The sequence below is a fragment of the Sorex fumeus genome, unplaced genomic scaffold, assembly GCF_029834395.1.
Source record: "Sorex fumeus unplaced genomic scaffold, SorFum_2.1 ptg000002l, whole genome shotgun sequence".
NCBI classification, from domain to species: domain Eukaryota; kingdom Metazoa; phylum Chordata; class Mammalia; order Eulipotyphla; family Soricidae; genus Sorex; species Sorex fumeus.
This window is the reverse complement of record NW_026606059.1, coordinates 60,699,231-60,720,778: the sequence shown is the minus strand read 5'-3', so window position 1 is coordinate 60,720,778 and position 21,548 is coordinate 60,699,231. Positions and strand designations below refer to the sequence as shown.

The 21,548-nt window shown below is 38.7% G+C and overlaps 1 protein-coding gene across 1 annotated transcript in view; it reads left to right on the top strand.

The window, feature by feature from the left end:
* The window catches only part of COL14A1 (collagen type XIV alpha 1 chain), a 253,116-nt gene that overhangs the window by 74,003 nt on the left and 157,565 nt on the right, over window positions 1-21,548 (top strand). Inside the window, exons 10-14 of the mRNA XM_056108162.1 lie at window positions 6,471-6,622; window positions 8,584-8,713; window positions 12,274-12,419; window positions 16,666-16,795; window positions 21,271-21,410. Of these exons, the coding sequence (XP_055964137.1) occupies window positions 6,471-6,622; window positions 8,584-8,713; window positions 12,274-12,419; window positions 16,666-16,795; window positions 21,271-21,410 (698 nt within the window). The remainder of the gene's footprint in view (window positions 1-6,470; window positions 6,623-8,583; window positions 8,714-12,273; window positions 12,420-16,665; window positions 16,796-21,270; window positions 21,411-21,548) is intronic.

Genomic DNA, 21,548 nt, shown 5'->3' with positions numbered 1-21,548 from the left:
CCCGATGATTAATCAACTTAAATGTCTTTTCACATGTTTCTTTTGCATCTGTATCTCATTTTTGGTGAAATGTTTGCTCATGTCTTTGCCCATTTTTCTAATTAGAATAGTTGAATTATGAGCATTTTCAATTTGTACCGAGGTAAATAATATGATTTTCTGTTGTTTGGGGGCTCACACCAAGTGGTACTCAGAGCTTACTTCTGCTCAGCACTCAGGGATCACTCCTGGCAAGTCTTGGGGGACCATATGTGGTGAGAGGGATCATCCTGGGTCAGCCATGTGCAAAGAAAATTACTGTACCCGATCTTTTAGACCTATTGATGTTCCTTTTTGATCTGTGGTATGCAACATTTTCTCTCAGATTGTGCTTGTTCTTTTATCCTTTCAACAAAGACTTTGCAGAGTAAAATGGTTTAATTTCATTGAGGTATAAAAATTTATCATTTTTTTCACTTTATGGTTAGAAATTTTGTTATCTACTCTAAGAAACTCTTTGCCAATCCCGAAGGAGTTTGACTTTGAATTACTTCATCATTTATTTTTTTCATCATTTATTTTTTAAAAAATTAAAAAATTTTCATTGTTTTGGAGCCACACTTGGTGGTGCCCAGGGCTTACTCCTGGCTCTGCACTCAGATACCACTCCTGACAGGATTGAGGGACCTTATGGGATGCCAGGGATTGACCAGTCAACTGTGTGGAAGGCAAGCACCCTACCCATTATATTATTGCTTCTAACAGTTCTATACTTTACAGTTAAACCCACAGTCTAGGCTAAGTTTTGTAAAATAATTGAAGTTAAATGCATGCCTCATTTTTTTCTGTTTTTTCCTTTTGTCTACTTATGTATATTATGCCAACACTACTTGCTGAAAATGCTATCTCTTTAGAATCAAGTCATACTGAGTTAAGTACTTGTCAGCTAGATTTGTGTAAGTCTGTATCTTAGTTTTTTATCCTGTTTTATTGAGTCTTTATGTCTTCCCCTCTTCCAATATGGTACAATCTTAAGATTATACAGTTGTTCCACTACATTATGCTTTCTCAAATTGTTTTGACCAAGTGCTTTCTTTGTCTCTTGATATAAATACTAGAATATTTATTTTCCTAAAATGTTGGGATTTTAGTAGGACTTGCTTTAAGTAAATTCTCAATAAATAGCAATTTAGGAAGAATAGGCCTCTTAATTATGTTGCTTCTTCTAATCCATGAATATGGTAAATCTCTGCATTTGTTTTGATAATCTTTGATGTATTTCCTCAGAATTTTGTAGTTTTCAGGATATAAGTTCTATACAAGTCCTGTATAGGATTTTTCTGTTTATATCTAAATATTTAATTTTCTTTTAAGTTATTTTAATTGTGTTTTTAAATTTTGTCTATATATTGTAAGCATAATAGGCATATATAGGCATTATTATTTTTTTCTGTGTTTATCTTGTGCCCTGTGATCTTAGTTGAACTTGTAAATTAGTGCTAGATAATTTTCTCTAATTTGGTGGGGTGGTGATTTCTACATAGATAGTATACCACTTGCAAATAGGCATCTTATTTGTTTCCTTTTGATGTTTAAGCATTTTATTTCCTTCTCTTCCCTTACTTCATAGACTATGTTTGGACATAGTTCCAGTACTATATTTAGCAAACATGATGAAATGTACATCTTTGCTTTATTTCTTAACCTTAAAGATTTATGCTTACAGTGAATCAGTTCATTCATATGGTTCTATATTCTTACTGTCTTTTCTGTCTGTTTTTTCTTATCAATACTGAGAGATAGATGTAAAAATTATCCATCTCTAATCTTTTATTTATTATGATAGCACAGTGGGTAGGGTGTTTGCCTTGTTTGCAGCTGACCCGGGTTTGATTCCTCTTTCCCTCTCGGAGAGCCTGGCAAGCTCCCCCCGTGTTGTATTCAATGTGCCCAAAACAGTAACAACAAATCTCACAATGGAGATATTACTGGTGCCCGCTCGAGCAAATCGATGAACAATGGGACGACAGTGCTACAGTGCTACAGTGCTACAACTCTTAGTTCATTATTAATTTTTAGGGAAGCAAAATGGTTTTTAAGAGAAATTTATTTAGAAAAATGTGAGGGGAGAGAGATAAAAGTACATGTTCAAGAGAGAATATGGGTTTCTCCCTCTGGGAAAAAAGTCTTTTATTTTTATTTATTATTTTTGGGGGCACATCCAATAGTACTCAGGGCTTACTTCTGACTCTGTGCTCAAGGATCACTGTTGGCAGTGTTCAGGGGACCATAGTGGGTATTGGGGATTGAACCCAAGTCAGCAGGGCAAGAGTCTTACCTGCATAGTCTCTCTGCCCCGTTATTTGATTAGTTTTTGTTCTTTATAGTATTAACCCTTTTGTCTGGTGCATGCACATGTAGGATGCTCTTATTTTTCCGGTGTATTTACCAGTTATCATTATGTAATGTTCCTCTCTGTCTCGGTTAATTTTGAGTCTCATCTGACATTAATATAGTGAGTCCCACTAATTTTAATTAATGTTTACATGATGTTTTGGGTTTACTTTCAACAAACTTTCATATTTTTAAGTGTAAATTTATTATATATATATTTCTTAAACTCGATCTTCTTTTTAATTGCTATGTTCAGAACAAGCCAGGAATATATTTCAGCAGTAGAGTGCTCTGGGTTTGATTTCCAGTCTGGCCCCAAATCAAAACCAACCAAACAAAAAATCAAATAATTGGCATATTCAGACCATTTACATTTAATATAGTTGTTTATATATTTGAACATAAGCATTTAATTTTGTTTCATGTTTCTTTTCTCTGGTTTTTATTTTTCTGTTTTCTTTATCTTTTCTTCCTGGAGTTTACTAAACCTATTTTAAAATTCCTTTTTGATTCATTCTTTTATTAAAAAAATAATTTTATTAAAAAAAATAATTTTATTTATTGAATCACCGTGAGAGCAGTTACAAAGCTTTTGGGTTTAAGTCTCGGTCATACAATGAAACACCCGTACCTTCACCAGTGCCCATTCTCCACCACCAAAAACCCCAGTATACCCCCATCCCACACTCTCCCCTTACCTGTGGGACAGATGATTTCCACATTACTCTCTCTCTACTTTGATTGCATTCAATATTTTGACCCAGACCCACCATCATTATCTGGGATTTTACCCCAACACTCAGACCTGCTGAAAAGGCAACAGTAGACAATTTGTTTTCTATTGCTGGTTATGGATAACATATCATGTCACATGACTGGAGTAGTGGCCACGTGATTTTGAAATTCCGAAATTTCAATGCTTAAATCTGGAGGGATTTCTGCCAAAACCTGCTGGCTTCCGAGATTTGTTCCTGAGACTCTGGGATCATGACTGTTAAGCAGCTTGATCAGGAGCCAGAGAGGCCAATCGTGGGCAGCGACTCGGGGTCTTGTTGGGATGGAGATGAAAGGGCCGGCTCCACCCTCATCCTGTGGGGCTCTGTGTATCTCATCACTGTGGGCCCAAACCTGACTGTCCAAAGGCCTCTGGAGGATGGCAGCCACTGAACCGCCAAGGGGGGAGCAGGTGGAGGGACAGCACCCTTTCCCCCCTGGGGTGGCCCGGCGACAGTAACCTACTGCGGGGTCCGAACACATTTCTTCCAAAAGCTGCTTGGTTTCGAGATTTATTTCTGAGTCTCTGGGATCATAGCCTTTAAGCAGCTTGATTAGGAGCCAGAGAGGCCGTTCATGGGCCGATTCCTTCCCCATCCTGTGAGGCTCCACATGTCTCATCACTGCAGGCCCAAACCTGACTGTCCAGTGGCCTCTGGAGGATGGTAGCAACCGGGCTGCCAGGGGGAACAGGCCAAGGCACGTTCCCACCTGGGGTGGCCCATCGCTGGTAACCTACTGCAGTGACCGGACGCATTTCTGCCAAAAGCACTGGGTTCCGATATTTGTTTCTGAGTCTCTGGGATTATGGCCATTAAGCGGCTTGATCAGGAGCCAGAGAGGCCAGGTGGAACTCTTGGCTTCCCATTTGGCCTTCACTGGTGTGAGTGAGGGTAGACCCACAGGTGATTTTGGTGATATTTTCTAGCATAGAGCAGGTGTTGCCTAAAATTTCTGTCTTGGTAGGCTCACTCTTTCTTGGTCCTTTAGCTAGAGTGTGGGGTTTTTTTTTTTTTTTAGCACAGTGGATAGGGCGTCTGCCTTGCACATGGCCGATTCTTCAGCCCCTCTCAGAGAGCCCAGCAAGCTATAAAGAGCATGTCGCCTGCATGGCAAATCTGCCAAGCTAACTGTGATGTATTCGATATGCCAAAAACAGTGACAGCAAGTCTCACAATTTGTTGTGAGATGTTACTAGTGCCCACTCGAGCAAATCGATGAACAACGGGAGGACAGTGCTACAGTGCAGTGCTGTTTGTTTCTATTTTTTGTATCTGTCCTGTCCTCCCATTGTTCATCGATTTGCTTGAGCGGGCCCAGTAACGTCTCCATTGTGAGACTTCTTGTTACTGTGTTTGTATCTAGTTTTGAAGAAATATCTCTGACTTCATAATGAAACTTTAGAGCTCAACTTTAACCATAAACTCTCTTAGGTGGTTTCTGATAAGAGAGTGACTAGCATACTTGGTATTCAATAATTACATTATTACATGTTGCTAAAGATTCTTTGGACAAGTAATCTCTGAAGATAAGAAACCTTAAAGTTCTGGGACAGGCAATAATATAGAAGGTAAGCACTTACTTTTCATGCGGTCAACATAGGTTTGATCCCTGGCATTCTGTATTGTCCCCTGAGCACTACCAGGAGTGATTTCTGAGTGCAGAGCCAGGAGTAACCACCAAGTATAACCAAGTGTGGCTCAAAAACAAAATCTTAAAGTTCAAAGGCATTGATTGGACTTTATAACTCACAAATATTTTATACTATTACTTGCGTTAGCATGTGTATAACCCACACAAAGTGCTTACATAGTGTCTAACTCGTAGCAAACATGTCAATTGCTTTCAATTATCTTTTTATTTTTAGATATTAGCCATTTGTTAAAGTGCTCAGTATAAAGTCTGTATGTCTTTTGTTGTTGTTGTTGTTGTTTTATATTTTTATTAGTGAAACACCATGAGGTAGAATTGTAGACTTACAAATTTTTGTGCTTGGGTTTCGATTATACAATGATCAAATACCCATCCCTCCACCAGTGCCCATTTTCCACCACCATGGATCCCAGTATCCCTCCCACCCTCATCCCCCCATCCCACCCTGCCTCTGTGGCAGGGCATTCCCCTTTGTTCTCTCTCTCCTTTTGGGTGTTGTGGTCTGCAAAAGAGGCATTGAGTGGCAATCATGTTCGGTCCATAGTCTACTTTCAACATGCAGCTCCAATCCTGGGAGTATCCTCCAAACACCCTTTATTTAGTGCTCCTTTCTCTATCTGAGCTGCTCTTTCCCCTAGAATGCCCAGCTGGCCTCTAAGCCATGGAGTAATCCTCCTGGTACTGATCTCTGCTATTCTTGGGTATTAATCTGCTATTTTGTTACTTTATGTCCCCCAGATAAATGTGATCTTTTTATGTCTATCCCTCTCTTTTTGACTTATTTCGCTTAGCATGATACTTTCCATGTAGTACCACTTGTATGTAAATTTCATGACTTCATCTTTTCTAATAGCTACATAGTACTCCATTGTGTAGATGTACCAAAGTTTCTTTAACCAATCATCTGTTCTTGGGCACTCTGATTTTTTCCAGGTTCTGTCTATTGTAAAAGAGTGCTGCAATGAACAAACAAGTGCAGATGTCACTTCGACTATACATTTTTAAGGCTGTATGTCTTGATGTTTAAAATAATGTGTCTTATGTCAGGAAGTCTAAATATCAGTTCTATCTCTGATACTTATTGTCAGATGTTAAATTATCAGGAAGATTATTTAACTTTAGGATAGTTTGATTTTTTTTCACCTGCAAAATGGAATAGTAATAGTAGCTGTTGAGAATTAAGTATGAGAATCTTTATAAAAAGTACACAAAATAGCTCTAGCTGGAGAGAAAATACAGCGGGTAAGGTGCTAGCCTTACATGAGGCAGACACGGGTTCTATCCCCAGCACTCTATATGGTCCTCCAATTCCCCAGTGATCCCTGAGCACACACCCAGGAGTGATCACTGGGTACAGCTGGGTGTGGTCCTAAAAACCAATAAAAGAAAAAAGAAAAAGGAAAAATAAGAGTTCGTTTACAAGCACATGCTTAATGTATTTCTGTTTTTGCTAACATTCCATAAGAAAGCTTCCTAGAGTCAAGAACTATCTTTTATAGTTTGTATTCTCAGGGATTGGTACCTAACACAATCTGAAATATTCAATTGTAAAAATGCATGAATGAATAACAAAATCAACATATCTAGAGATGGAAATATTAAAAGTGAGTTTTCTTGGTTTCTATGAAATACCTGTGGAAAGTTTCATTTTCCATATTTCTCTAATTTAGCCTCAGCGCTTATACCCACTGGACCACCTACAGAGCTGATTATTTCTGAAGTCACTGCCAGAAGCTTTATGGTTAACTGGACCCATGCCCCAGGAAAAGTGCAAAAATATAGAGTTGTATATCATCCTACCAGGGGTGGAAAACCAGACGAGGTAATATGGAGGCAATATTTTCGAAACATTCCTTTCGTTTCCTCAAACCTCAAAATACCTATGCATGATTAGGTATTTTCTTATGATAGACTATTTAAATTATATGACTGAAATAGATTTCTAAATAATGATCAAATTATCTTGTTCTTCCAGATGACAGTATTTATATTTTCTCTTCTTGCTTTTCCATCAAACAACCTTTTCAATTGGTCATGCATTCATTTCTAGCTGGATTTATTTTAGCATTTTTCATTTTATATCTAATGCATTTCAAAACAAAAGGAATCTGTAGTAATTAATTATTTTTTCAGGACCCCTGACTCCATGTATTCTTTCTGCTTTAGGAGTGGTCTGAACTTTCTGATTTAATGAAGTCTGTATGTTCTAAATTATGTGGTCATACAGTCTAATCCTCCAGAGTAATGGTTTCCTGGATGCTGTGGAGATTGGTGTAACAGAGAAGCCTTCATAAAATATCTATGCCAGATTTTTCAGGGATTGGTCAACACATGGATGCAAAATGGAGTACACCTGTTGTTAAATCTTTGGCTCCTTCCTATTTCTTATTTTGATACAACAGTTCATAGGAAATATGTTAAAAATGAAATAAAATTTCATCTACTCCCTCCTTATTTTTTTAAGCAATTGCCTTTTACTGATCAGAATACTGACTGACCTGTGCTGAAATTATGTTTTGGCTAACCCAAGTTCGATTCCTCCGCCCCTCTCAGAGAGCCCAGCAAACTACTGAGAGTATCTTTCCCGAATGGCAAAGCCTGGCAAGCTACCCATGATGTACTCGGTATGCCAACACAGTAACAAGTCTCACAATGGAGATGTTACTGGGCCCGCTCAAGCAAATTGATGAACAACGGGAGGACAGTGGACAGTGAATTATGGCAGTATATCTATATCTATTTGTATATGTATATCTATAGATACAGATATGTGTGTTTGAGAAGTAGGTCATGGAGTTCAAATCACCTGAACTAAAATGTCAGTAGTACTTCCATTTGTTTTATTTTTTTCATGACTAATAAAATTTTGGGGGTGTGTGTTCACACCTGGCGCTGCTCAGGTGTTATTCCTGGTTCTGCCCTCAGCAATTACTCCTGATAGGTGCTCAGGAGATCATGTGGGATGCCAAGGATCGAACTAGAGTCAGCCACATGCAAATAAAGCATCCTAACCTCTGTACTATCTCTCCAGCCCCTAATAATAAGACTTTTTTTTCCTTTTTAAATTTTTTAGCCACACCTCGTGGTACTCAGGGGTTACTCCTGGCTATGCACTCAGGAATTACTCCTCTCAGTGTTTGGGGCTGGAGCGATAGCATAGCGGGTAGGGCGTTCGCCTTACAAGCGGCCAACATGGCCGACCCGAGTTCGATTCCTCCGCCCCTCTCGGAGAGCCCGGCAAGCTAGCTACCGTATTCGGTATGCCAGACACAGTAACAACAAAGTCTCCAATGGAGACGTTACTGGGCCCGCTCGAGCAAATTGACGATCAACGGGAGGGCCTTTATTATTTTTATTTATAGTGTTTGGGGGATCATTTGGATGCAAGGAATTGAACCTTGGTTGGTCACATCCAAGGCAAACATTCTTCCTGCTGTATTATCTCTCCAGCCCCTAATAAACCTTTTAAATGTTTCTCAAAGCTCTATGGGGGAAAAAAATCTTGTGCCAACTTTTACTCCATAGATGTGATGAGGATGACAACCTGGCAGAGGCACCATTTCCATTATTTGTGACTTAATAAGGCACTTTGTGTATAGTCCTTAAAAGGTGCATCAGTGCATGGTGGGATTCACAGAGTTGACTGCCACAGAGCGAAAGAAGATGTGACACAGAAAAGAACATAGTTAATGATTGTTCTTGCTCGAGAGATTTTTGCTCTTTGATTTCAGTTACCCAGGTAAACTAGGCATATTCTCATTCCTTGATCTCTTCCTTGAACAGGTGGTGGTGGATGGGAGTGTGTCCTCCACAGTGTTGAAGGGCTTGATGTCATTAACTGAGTATCAGGTAGCTGTCTTTGCCGTCTATGCCCATACCGCTAGTGAAGCCCTACGGGGAAGTGAAACTACACGTACGTATAGAATTTGATCCTACTGCTAACTTCATACATGCGTTGCTTAGGCAGCTTCACCTAAATTAGAATTCAACTCAGATTGTATTGTTTATCCTAAATCAAATTCACCAAAAAAAATATCATGACATATGCTGTAGTGGTTCACGCTTTTAGATGCAGTTTGTTGGAACTGCATTATGGGGGTGATGTTATCAAATTCTCATATGTTTAGCGGAGAGAGCGTGAAAATGGAAATAATGTATTCATTTAATAAACAAATAATTGGTAAAGGAATATTATGACCCAGGAAGTGGGCTTAATTTGTCAGTTGATTAGTTTCATAGCCATAATTGTCTATACATAAACAATTAATGCAATTATTAATAAATTATTAATAAAACAATTAATAAAATTGTTTGGCATTTATGTATAATGTAATGCAATTTCATATATATAATGTATAGTTTTATTATGTGTAGGTACTTGTTTCAATTTTAAATTTTATTACTCTTATTTTTTGTGACTTGAGGGCCACATTGAGCTGTTCTGAGGGCTTACTCTTGCCTCTGCATTCAGGGATGACTCCTGGTGAGGCTTGGGGGGATATTATGGGCTGCTGGGGATCAAACTTGTGTAAGCCACACACAAGGCAAGCAGCCTATTAGCTATACTATGCCTCTGGCTCTACATGTTATTATTAATATGTTAATTATACAATTGGGCTGGAGCGATAGCACAGCGGGTATGGCATTTGCCTTGCACGCAGCCAATCCGGCCAACCCAGGTTTGATTCCTCTACCCCTCTCGGAGAGGCTGGCAAGCTGCCGAGAGTATCTCGCCTGCACGGCAAAGCCTGGCAAGCTACCTGTGACGTATTCTGATATGCCAAACACAGTAACAAATGTCACAATGGAGACGTTACTGGTGCCTGCTCCAGCACATCGATGAACAATGGGAGGACAGTGACAGTGACAATTATATAATTATAATTTAGAATTACTTGTTATATTATTACAGATATCAATTATATCATAATTAAAGTATCTACATTATTCATATAATTTGATCCCAAAAAAGGCTCCCAAATACTAATAATTCTTTATTAAGCATGATCATACATACATACCCACAAACTCAAAGAAAGTCGGGAAGAGCTAAAAAATCTTCATCACCTATTGGTTATTTCAAACATTAATTTTTTAATTATATGATAAACACTTAAAAATTGATTGTGACACCCTGTTTCTGCTAGAACAATAGTAACATACAAAAGCAACAACAATAACAATTATGGAGCATGGCAACAGGCGCCAGAGCAGATAAGATCTGTCCCAGCATAGTAGATAAGACCTGTCCCTGTATAGTGACCCAGTAGGGAATGTCTGGGCACAGTTTACAAGCACTAGGTATCCTGGCCTTAGCCTTGAGTCTCACCCAACCCCCCAAGAATTGTCACCTACTCTGAGCCAAGAATTGTCACTTACACTTAGCGAGTCATTCCTAACTGCAGTAGCTAGCCCTAATTGGGATTGAGTCTGGGCAAAGCAGAGTAGAAAAGGTCATAGGTCAGTAATGCTAAACTTTATGTGATTGGACCATCCTCTTAAGTTGGGACCCTGTATAAAATATGAGCATTTGACAACAAAGTGAACAGCCATCGGCTCTCTTCCGGAGTGGTTTCTCTTTGCTCTCGTGATCCTTCACCTCACATCTGCCCAGAGCCGGTGTGTAATGTGCCTGGACACGTCGGGGGATAAACTGTTCCCCAACAAACAATGTGCCAGTCATTGGGATACTCATCATCTAATACACTGAGGCATTTATTCCAGGCAGGTATTGTCCTCTCTTTACAGCAATACTTAAAGATAATATCTTCCCTTAAGAGAGCTTTAATCTAGTAAGGCTGGTAATATAAACCAAGTACACAAATTAATGCAATGAATGAAGTCCTACAGGCAGTCCAAGGGAAGTGTGACAGGGAGCCACATGTGTCAGAAAGCTACCAAGTCTGACACTGTGGTTAGAACAGCAGACAGGGCCAGATTGTGCAAGCCTTGGATTAGCAGATAACATTTCAAGGTTTTCATTGACAATTGTTTCAACCCGGAGTTTGCAATTTGTCCTTAATCTCTTCCAAGTTTTCAAAGATGACAAATCTCATTTCCTGTCTATTATTTTATTTTTTTAGATCCCATGGCTACTGACTTAGTCATATCTCACAAAGATTCTGATTGCATGTGTTGACGAGCATTGATTCATTCATATATTTCATCCATATGGGTTCAGAGCCATAGTATGGTGGGTAGGGCCTTTACTTTGCGTGCAACCTGGGTTCAATCTTCTGCACCCCTGATGGTCCCCCGAGCCCACTAGAAATGTTCTCTGAGCACAAAACCAGGATTGTGGCCCCAAATAAAACAGAATAAAAAAAAGAAGAAATTCAGCAAACAATTTTTAAAATGTAATTTATTATAGACTAGATCACATGCTTATGATAATGTTAATGCTTATAGGTTTGATGTACAGTTATCACAACTCAGTACCATCAAAGTGCCCAAGACCATCTATCAATTTCTCTGCTCACTTCCAGTCCCACTGTCAGGAACCCCAGCCTCCTTTCCCTTTTGCTCACTGTTCAGAATTCTGTAATCCAAGGTTGAAGGTTGTCATTATTTAATACTGTCAATTCCCTTATTTTCTGTACAAGTCATGAATGAGCAAGATCATCTGGTATTGATTCTTCTGATTCTGACTTATTTCATTTCATTATGATGACCATTATAACCTCTAGTGCTGTAGAAGTCACAGCAATCCACAAGAATCTTTCTTGTCTTATGGCTGCATGGTACTTCATTGTTTCTATCTACCACATGTTCTTTATCCTTTCACCCATAATTTGGACATTCAGGATGTTTCAATATCTTGGCTATTGTGGTAACTACTACAATGAAAATATACATTAACTCAAAAAGAATATCAAGAACTATTCTTTATTCGGGCTGGAGCGATAGCACAGTGGGTAGGGCACTTGCCTTACAAGCAGACAACACAGCCGACCCGAGTTCGATTCCTCCGCCCCTCGCGGAGAGCCCGGCAAGCTACCGAGAGTATCTCGCCCGCACGGCAAGCTACCCGTGACGTATTCGATATGCCAAACACAGTAACAGTTGTCACAATGGAGACGTTACTGGGCCCGCTCAAGCAAATCGATGAACAATGGGAGGACAATGACAGTGACAGATTCTTTATTCAACAACCATTTTTAATGATGCTTCATGTTAGACACTGTGCTTAGTGTTGGGTAAAAAATAGTCAGGATGACCTCCCTTTCTCTACTGGATCCCAGAGAAATATGTCACCACAGTGGTGGACTGTAAGAAACTCAAAGATATATTCCTGCTTTATATTTTGCTGTATTTGCCTCTAAGAAAATACTTCTCTAGCTGTATGCACAACATTACTGGCAAAATTATCAAAAAATGAGTTATGTTTATTTTAAAATTATGAAGCGATAGCATTTTGAAATAAGCAAGCACAGGGGTCAATGCCTGAACTTTATAAAATGTCTCCTCTTGCAGTTGCTTTACCCATGGCTTCCAACCTCCAGCTGTATGATGTAACTGAGAACAGTCTGAAGGCCAGCTGGGATGCAGTGGCCGGGGCATCTGGCTACCTCATCCTCTATGCGCCTCTCACGGAGGATCTGGCTGGAGATGAAAAAGAGGTAACCCATGACTGTCCTAACATCTGCGACTTCCTCATGATAGACCTTTTTACTATCTAAATGAATGTATGAAGTTAAGACAGTTTGCACTAGCAAAAGAAAAAAAAATCATTACCAATTCTCCTGCCCAGGGAGTTATTATTAAAACCTAACATTTAACAGTGACTCTTCTTGCTGGGAGAATTGTGAATGACTTTTTTCTTTTTCACTGCTTTATTTTTGGGGGTGGGGGGTGGCACACCTGGTGGTGTTTGTGGAGTACTCCTGGCTCTGTGCTTGGGGGCTGCTCTGACATTGTGCTCGGGGAAATTTTGTGGTGCTGAGGATCAAATCCGAGCATGTGGTCAGTGCCTTGAGCTGTCTCTCCAGGCCCTCCTTGTGGGGTGTGTATATGTGTGTGTGTGTGTGTGTGTGTGTGTGTGTGTGTTTTGGCCTCACCCAATGGTCCAATGGTGTTCAGGGTTTATTCATGGCTTTGTGCTTAGAGATTAATTCAGGCGTCCAGGCATTGTTTGGGGAGATCATGTTTTAATCCAATGGGTCAGAATACTATAGTTTTTGTTTCATTTTGTTTATTATAAATATTTTTCATACCATTAAATAATATTTTATAGTCATTTTCAACAGCTTCATTGGTTTGTAAGACCATGTTTAATTAGTATCATGTCATTAATGGCTTACATAGATTTCTGTATAAATAATGTTTTTATGAACATTCTTTTTGTTTTGGGGTCACATCCAGCTGTGCTCAGGGCTTACTCCTGGGGGTCCAGGGATCAAACCTAGGTTGGCTGGTGTGCAAGACAAGTACCATACCCATTGAATAATCATTTCAGCCCCTAACATTTTAAACATTTAACTTTTTAGAGTTGTCGAAGTATGTCTTAAGGTTAAATTCCTAGAAATTAAGTTTCTTTTACAAAGCATATGAAAATGATTAAGGCTTATACTAGATATTATCAAACAAGTCCAGAAAAATTTATTTACATATATTTCTACCTGCAGCATGTAAATGACTATTTCCCCCTTTATACACTGACTTAAAATTTTTTTCTAAATTGAGTGGCAGTGTTTTTCAGATGTTTTATTTTTTCTGACTTTTTAAAAAAAATTTGTTTTGCTTTTTGTTTTTGTCTTTTCCATTTATTTTTTAAAAAAGAATCACAGTGATATACACATTTGCAAAGTTGTTCATGATTGGATTTCAGTCAAATAAAGTTCCAACACCATCCCTTCACCAGTGTACTTTTCCTACCACCAATGGTAACAGTTTCCCTCCCTCACCACTCACCCCTGTCCCACTGCCTGCCACTATGGCAGACACTTTTCTTTTTCCTCTCTCTCTCTCTCTCTCTCTCTCTCTCTCTCTATATATATATATATATATATATATATATATATCCTGCTCTCTCTCTCCTTTTGAGTCAGCGATTTTATTTGAACTGACTCATCCTTAATGATGAAATTTTCACTTTCATATTATTTCTTTTAGTCCTCATTTTTCATTTATATGGAGCAATAACTGCAATACAGACATTCAAGGATTAAGGAGGAAACATCTGTTATACTTAGAAGTGGCTTCACCAAGCAAGAGGAGAGTATAAAACATGTAGCTCAGGAATCAGAGAGACAGTACAGCAGTTAAGTGCTTACCTTGCACAGGGCCAACCTGGGGTGAACCCCTGCAATTGCATGTGGTCTTCCAAGTCCTGGCAGGAGTGCTCCTTGAGCACAGAGCTAGGAGTAAGCCCTGAGCACTGCTGGGTGTGGCCAATCACCCATTCCCATGCCAATTGCAGTTCGGAGATCAATTGTCTAACCTTCCTGTGGAGATTGACACTTAGGGTTAAAACTATATGTAGTTTTTGCCTATTTGAATGTTTTAAAATATTTTTTTTCATTGAATTACCATGAGTTACAAAGTTTCAGTGTTATTCATTATTCATGACTGGGTTTGGGGCTTACAGTGTTCCAACACCCATGCCTTTAGCAGTGTCCACTTCTCTCTACCAACATCCTTTTTCCTTCCCCACCCTCACACCCAGTCTGCCTCTATGGCAGGCAGTATTTCCTTCCCCTGCCCCCCTCCCCACTCTTTTAGGCACTGTGGTTTAGAAAAATGTTTCTGATTTACTGAGAGGGCGTCATAAAAATCAGTCTCCCTCCTTTGAGTGTCTAGTTCTGGTCCAGAGTGAACACTTCCCTCTGTCACTGTCGTAGTGGACCCTTCCCTGACCTGCCCCTATAGAGACAACCTCCTTACTAAGGGCGGGTTCTTCTGCTCTTTATTTTAATTGCCTTTGGGCCTTTGTTACTCCCCTACTATATTTCTTTATATGCCGAATATAGTGAGATCATTCTCTGTCTGTTGCCCATTTGGATTTAAGGCTGAACGAAATTGTTAAAAGTATTAAGGAGTTTTTCAGCATCTCTAGGAAAAAAACAAACAAAAAAATACCAGTTCATACCCATACCCAACAGATTGGCAGTTTTTTAAGTCTGACACCATCACATATTAGTGAGCATGTGTGGAATCAGAATCACTCATGTAAATTGGTATGCTAATTGGAAGATAAGCCAGTACAGCTGCCTTGGAGAATTATTTGACCTTTCAGCAAACTGTAGCTGTGTGCATTTTTAAAGGTATTTGTAATAGGTAAATATCCAGCAAGGACTTTTCAATTTAACTACTTGGTCCGAGCAAAAATGTTACAAACAGCTGACTCCTTCATCATTAGAAGCATGGAAAATGGCAATATATTTGTACAAAGAAAAGCAAAAAAAAATGAACAATGTCAGCCCTATTCTCTGTGTCAACCTGAAGTACAACATGCATAGAAAATGTTGTAAAGAAGGGTGTGCTGCTATGATCCAATTTTAGAGTTTTATTAAACACATAGAGCCATATACTATTTATAGATATATCATAAGTATGTATTAGGTTTTTTAAAGCTGCACATTAATGTAATATGGTAAACAAAAAGAACGAGGAAGGATTTCCATTTTATATGAACAAAATAGTTGCTTAAAAATAAGATCCAAGGACCAGAGAGATAGTAAGGTGGGGAGGGTGTTTGTCTTGCACACAACTGACTGGGGTCAATCCCGGGCATCCCAGATGGTTTCCTTCTGCCACTGGTCCAGAACTGATTTCTAAGCTCAGAGCCAGAAGTAAGTCCTGAGCAATGTCAGGTGTGATTTCAAAACCAAAATAAGTGAATAAGATGCAAAGCCAGTATAATAACATGTTGATTGATATCAAATTTGAGTAGTGGAAACAGCAGGGTGCATTACATTATTTTTGTACTTTCAAATGCTGAGATATTTCAAAGTTAAAAATTTTGACAATGACACTGGAAATTGTATGACTGGAGATGATCTCTAGAGATTTTTTTAAAAATTTTTTGCATGGTTTTTGGTGCCAGAGCTGGCTATGCTCAGGGCTTACTCCTGGTGGCTCTATGCTCAGGGGGGACCATATGAGGTGGGGTGCCGGGGATTGAACTCGGGTCAGCTGCATGCAAAACAAGCACCCTACCTGCTTTGCTATCACTCTACACCAGAGAATTTTTTTTCTTCCAAACAAAACCAAACCCATCTGGTCCCATGGTTGTCCCTCAGTTGTCACATGACTGAGAATATTGGCTAATATGACTGACTCCAAGAATCAGAAGTGTCATTGTAGAATCAGAAGAGAAAATGTTCAAATTGGACATCAAGGTGGCATCTTCTTTTTGACTCCTGCAAGGGATTTGCAATCCTAGTGGAAAGGGGCTTTGTTGAAAGGGCCTTTATTAATAGGTTCAGGTCTTCTGGGTTTGAAACAAAAACAGAGCCTCCAGTCAGACAGCTGGTTAGAATTAGCCAAGTGGTGGAAGATGCCTACTCGCCTTCCTCCAGCATGTTGACCTAGAGCTCCCACTCTTTCTAAAAAACATTTCTGATTCAATTATACCCGCACGCTTCTGGGACCAAATATTGGACGCTAGGATTCTGGCAGCCTTTGCCACTTGTCCATATGTAAAGAATTATCCTCAAACAGCATGCATGAGTACATTCAGTTTTATGTTTGTGTAGCATCTGTTCCCAATATGCAGTGACACGAGGCAGAAAGTCTGACTGAAACCCTGTTTGATGAAGAGTGAGGAGATGAAGTCTTACTGCACTGTCTCACCTTTATGCACTTCCAATCTGATCATCGTTACTATTATGTCCATGGCAAACTGATTATGTGTGTTCTTTTCAGGTGAAGGTTGGAGAGGCCCACACAAACGTTGAATTGGGTGGGTTATTGCCCAATACAGAATATACAGTCACAGTTTATGCTATGTTTGGAGAAGAAGCCAGCGATCCTGTTTCTGGACAAGAAACAACATGTGAGGAATTCAGTTATTCAGCTAGAATACTGTAATGAAAAGAGCATTAATAAATGTGAATGTTCTAAGTTGAAAATACAGGTTTAGGTGGAAATCTCTTAAGAGCTATTTGTAAGAAAAAGTGTTTTTTTTTTTTAGGGAAGGGAAATATATTTATTCTACTCTTATTATTACTGTTTTATGTAAATGCTAGAACTGAACTTTAGCATTCTTTAACTGGTGCCAGTAATGGTCCAAGTCCAAATGCTAGATCAGATACACGGGGAAAATATTGGCATTAACATCTGTGTGGCAGAAATGAGAATGCTAACTCAAGTTCTATTTTAGCTGCGCAATCCTGGGCAAATAGGTGATTTTTTGACCCTACAAAAGATCTAACAGTTGTTTTAGAGCATTGGCTCAATTAAATATTAAATGCAGCAGTACAAATGAAAAGTTTCCATCCATGGGACCCCAAAGAACTTGATTCTTTGAATGCCACCAGGATCCAAGATCTGGACTGGGAATGCCCCCTGTATACTCTCAGTTGTGATCCAGAAACCAAAAAAGATATTGTTTTTCTTGTTTTATTTTAGATTATCATTATTATAACTATTTTTAATAGAGGGAAAATTATACTGATGTTAAAAATTAATTTTGGCTAACTATAAGGGTTCATGTTGTTTTTATGAAATGTGTATATTTATCAATATTGTTTGGAAATATGATAGAGAAAATGCTACCCTATCTTACTAATAATGATTGGCCAAAAATTATGGCCCTATTCATGGTGTTTTGGAACATAAGATAATACAGGAGACTTGGGGTATTGCCCATTACAGGGAGTGGGTGAGTAAATATTTCTACAGGTACATTGTCTCTAAGATTCCATTTAGGAAACATAGATAGACATTCAATAATAGGGGGTTGAAGTGATAGCACAGCTGGTAGGGCTTTTGTCTTGCACATAGCCGATATGGGTTTGATCCCCAGCATCCCATATGGTCCTCCAAGCACTAGCAGGAGTAATTCCTGAGTGCAGAGCCAGGAGTAACCCCTGAGCATTGCCAGGTGGGAGCCAAAAAGCAAAAAGAAGAGAAGGAGGAAGAAGAAGGAGAAATTCAAAAATAAATAAAGAAATTTTCTCTCATAGCCACTCTATGTTACTCTCTGCTGCTCTTACTCTTTCAAGAAAAACCAGTGTAATTAAAGCAACAGTCAACCAATACTGGGGAAATCCAACTAAGAAAGTTTCATGCCCTTCAGATACAATCTGATTATATCATTAAGTGAAACAAGACACTTTCATTTGGAGAAAAAAACCCCTTTTCCCAAGTCATTACTCAGAATGTTTATTTATTCATAATAATTTTTTTAAAAGTCTGATCAACTCTTTCTTTCCTTCCATTAGTATTTATTTAAAAAGAAAATAAGAGGAGGTCTTAAAAGTTATGTATATGTACCTATTCCTAAGACTGGCACTTTTATACACTAAAGAAGTTAAACAGTCTTACATTTATTGGCAGAAAGTTTAGAGGTATAGCACTTCAAGTAATTATATTGATTTTCTTTCTCTGTACTTTTTAACTCATGTCTTTAAAAGTCATTAGGTATTGGTAAAGAAACAGTACAGGCAATAGAGTGCTTGCTTTGTTCAATCCCTGGAGTCCCATGTGGTTCCCCAAGTCCCATCAGGAGTAATCCTTGAACGCAGAGTCAGGAATAAGTCGTTAACATCACCAGATGTGACCCCAAGACAAAATAAACCAAAAAAGTTACTCAGTCTCTTTATTAAGGCTATTTATTGCCATATAATGAATTAATGAAAGTATATGAAAATTGTTGTATTTCATCTTGGAGCCATTGAGCCCCTGAACTAGAGATCATTAACATGTTAGAGTTTGAATCTTGTGTGCATATGTATGTATATATATATATATATATATATATATATATATTATATATATATATAAAAGAAGTTAAACAGTCTTACATTTATTGGCAGAAAGTTTAGAGGTATAACACTTCAAATAATTACATTGATTTTCTTTCTCTGTACTTTTTAACTCATGTCTTTACTCATGTCTTTTATATATACATATATATATATATCCCACATGGCATAGCCTGGCAAGCCCCTGTGGCATATTTGATATGCCAAAAACACTAACAATAATGGGCCCCATTCTCCTGACCCTGAAAGAGCCTCCAATATGGCAGTGTTGGGAAGAACGAGTAAGAAAAAGCTGTTAAAATCTAAGGACTGGAACCAATGGAGACTGGGACCAATGGAGACGTTACTGGCGCCTCCAGGCGAGCAAATCGATGAACAATAGGATGATAGTGATACAGTGACAGTAATATATATGTACAAATATCTTACACCCATCAAACGTGGTATATCAGTGTATATCAAGTGGCATAAATGTATGAAAATTGTATGATCCTGGAATTCTAAAATTTTTTCATAGGGTTTAGAACTGGAGTTAATTTTTTTTTAAACTGGATGGTGATTTGGGGGTCCAGAGGCATCTTGACAGTGTGCTGCTCTCTTCGGAGATTCATTTGTGCATCTGGATCATGGCTGTTAATGTGATTAAATGGCACCCAGAGGCATGACTGCTAATAAAGCAGAAGAGAGAGAGATGAGTTGTGGGGTCCATTCTTGACTCTGTAAGCCTGGAAATTTCCATCACAAGTTCTGCATACCTGGGTTTTTCAGTGGATTCAATTTCATGTGTGGAGGGCTCAGGAAAAGCCCATGAGGGTTGGCCTGAGCGTGGTAATGATTGGGTTTTGGTGGTTTGTGTGAGCTGGGATTTTTTTGGGGTAAGTGGAGGGACACACCTGCACCCCTCCAACATGCCTCAGTGATATCTGCCTAGCGCAGGGTGGGGAGGCATCACTGCAGCATGCTGCTCTGTTCCTAGATTCGTTTGTGAGTCTCTCAATACTTTTAAAGCAGTAGCAAATTATTTTAATCTAGTCTCACAAATGTCCGTGGCATTGTTCACGGCAGGTCTCCTGCTCATTGATCCAATAAATATTTAATTGAGCAATTGCTATATTGGAGATATAGTCGGGAACAAAATCAAAGCAATTTCCTGGTCTCCTGGGATTATAACATATTGGGGTAATAGATAGTGACCAGTAATTGTACAATTAAAAAATAAATTTTTAATGTATTTTAAAAACATATAGTATTGGAGTGGAAAGGTAGTTTACCATAAGGTAATCATGGAAAGCCTTCTTAAGAAGATGACACATATCCAGTAGCTGAAAGAAGTGAGAAAAAGGACTGTATAGGTACATAAGGAAGAGCTTCAAGGAATGGTAACAAATCCAGTGATCTTGTGTCTGAGCATGCTTGGAGGTTCCAGAACAAAGCACAGTGCCAACAAGTGGAAGGCACAGGGACAGAGTAGTAAGGGATAGGATGGGGAGGGAACAGACGTCTAGGTGTAAGAACCTTAAAGAGCATTCTAGAGAGGACTTACTCTGGGGTAATTAGAAGTCATGTGGAAGATTTTATGCAGAGAAATGAAATGATCTGTCTTGTATGTTGTTTTAAGTTTCACATTGGCTTCTTGCATAAAAACGTAATCAGGGAAAGATGGAAGTAGAGAGGCCCCTGGAAGACCATTGCACAACCCGTCACCAAGTGTTGAGAATAAGTTTCACCAAGATGGTGGCAATGGGAGCAAAAGATAGTAGTCGTATTTTGGATGGATATTGAAGGAATTGGTAGTGGATAAGGGGTCTATGGGAGAACAAGGAATCCTGGATGACTCTAAAGTTTATGGCTGGTATGAGGAGAATGCAGCTTTCTTTTGCTTAGAGGGAGAGCCAGGGAAAAATTTGGGGAGAGGTGGCGTGACTGGGCGTTTCAGTTTTAGACATGTTAATATTTGTAAATACTTAGTAGATTTGGAAACACCTAATAGACTTCCAAATAATTTGGAAATGGATTAGAGTTCCAAGTGGAACTGGAAGGTAGATACGCCATTCATTTTACACAGGGTAACATGTGGAACAGGGGAGTGAGGAGGTTTGCTAGAATAGTAAAACTATTAGCTGAACAGGATGACTAAGATTTGATTTTGATTGTTCTGTTTTTCTTTTCTTTGTTTTTAAAAAATACAGGGGGTTTCTTATTTAGAAGAGGCTAAAATAATAACAGTGGAGGGGGTGGGTTATAGGTTCAAAACTTATCCATTTCTAAGCATATCTAATTACTTACAACTTATCTATCTCTAAGCATATTTAATTTATTGTTCCTTTTCACTCTCTATGGGGAAATATTTTTTCTTTGTTAATAAGAGTCCATTGATCATTTTTATGAAACAGTCAATTCACTGTTTTAGAATTGTTAGTTACCTACGTGAACATTAAAAAATATAAGCAGTTTAGAAGGCAACAATGCTATTTTTGGCTTTTTTTAAAAAAAATTGTGTTATTTATGCTTTTAATCATTTTCTTTTCTATTTACTAAAAAGTGCCCTTAAGTCCACCACGAAACCTTAGAGTCTCCAATGTTGGCTCGAACAGTGCTCGGTTAGCCTGGGACCCAACTTCAAGGAAGATTACTGGTTATCGAATTGTTTACAACAACGAGGATGGGACTGAAATCAATGAGGTAAGGATATGTGGGATATGATGCCTCTTTTCCTGGGGAATTACATATTGTTTTTTAAATGGTTGCATAGTAAATCCTTTGAAAGCATAGTGACTTAATACAGTATCAATTATTCCTTTTCTCTTGAAATTTTTGTGG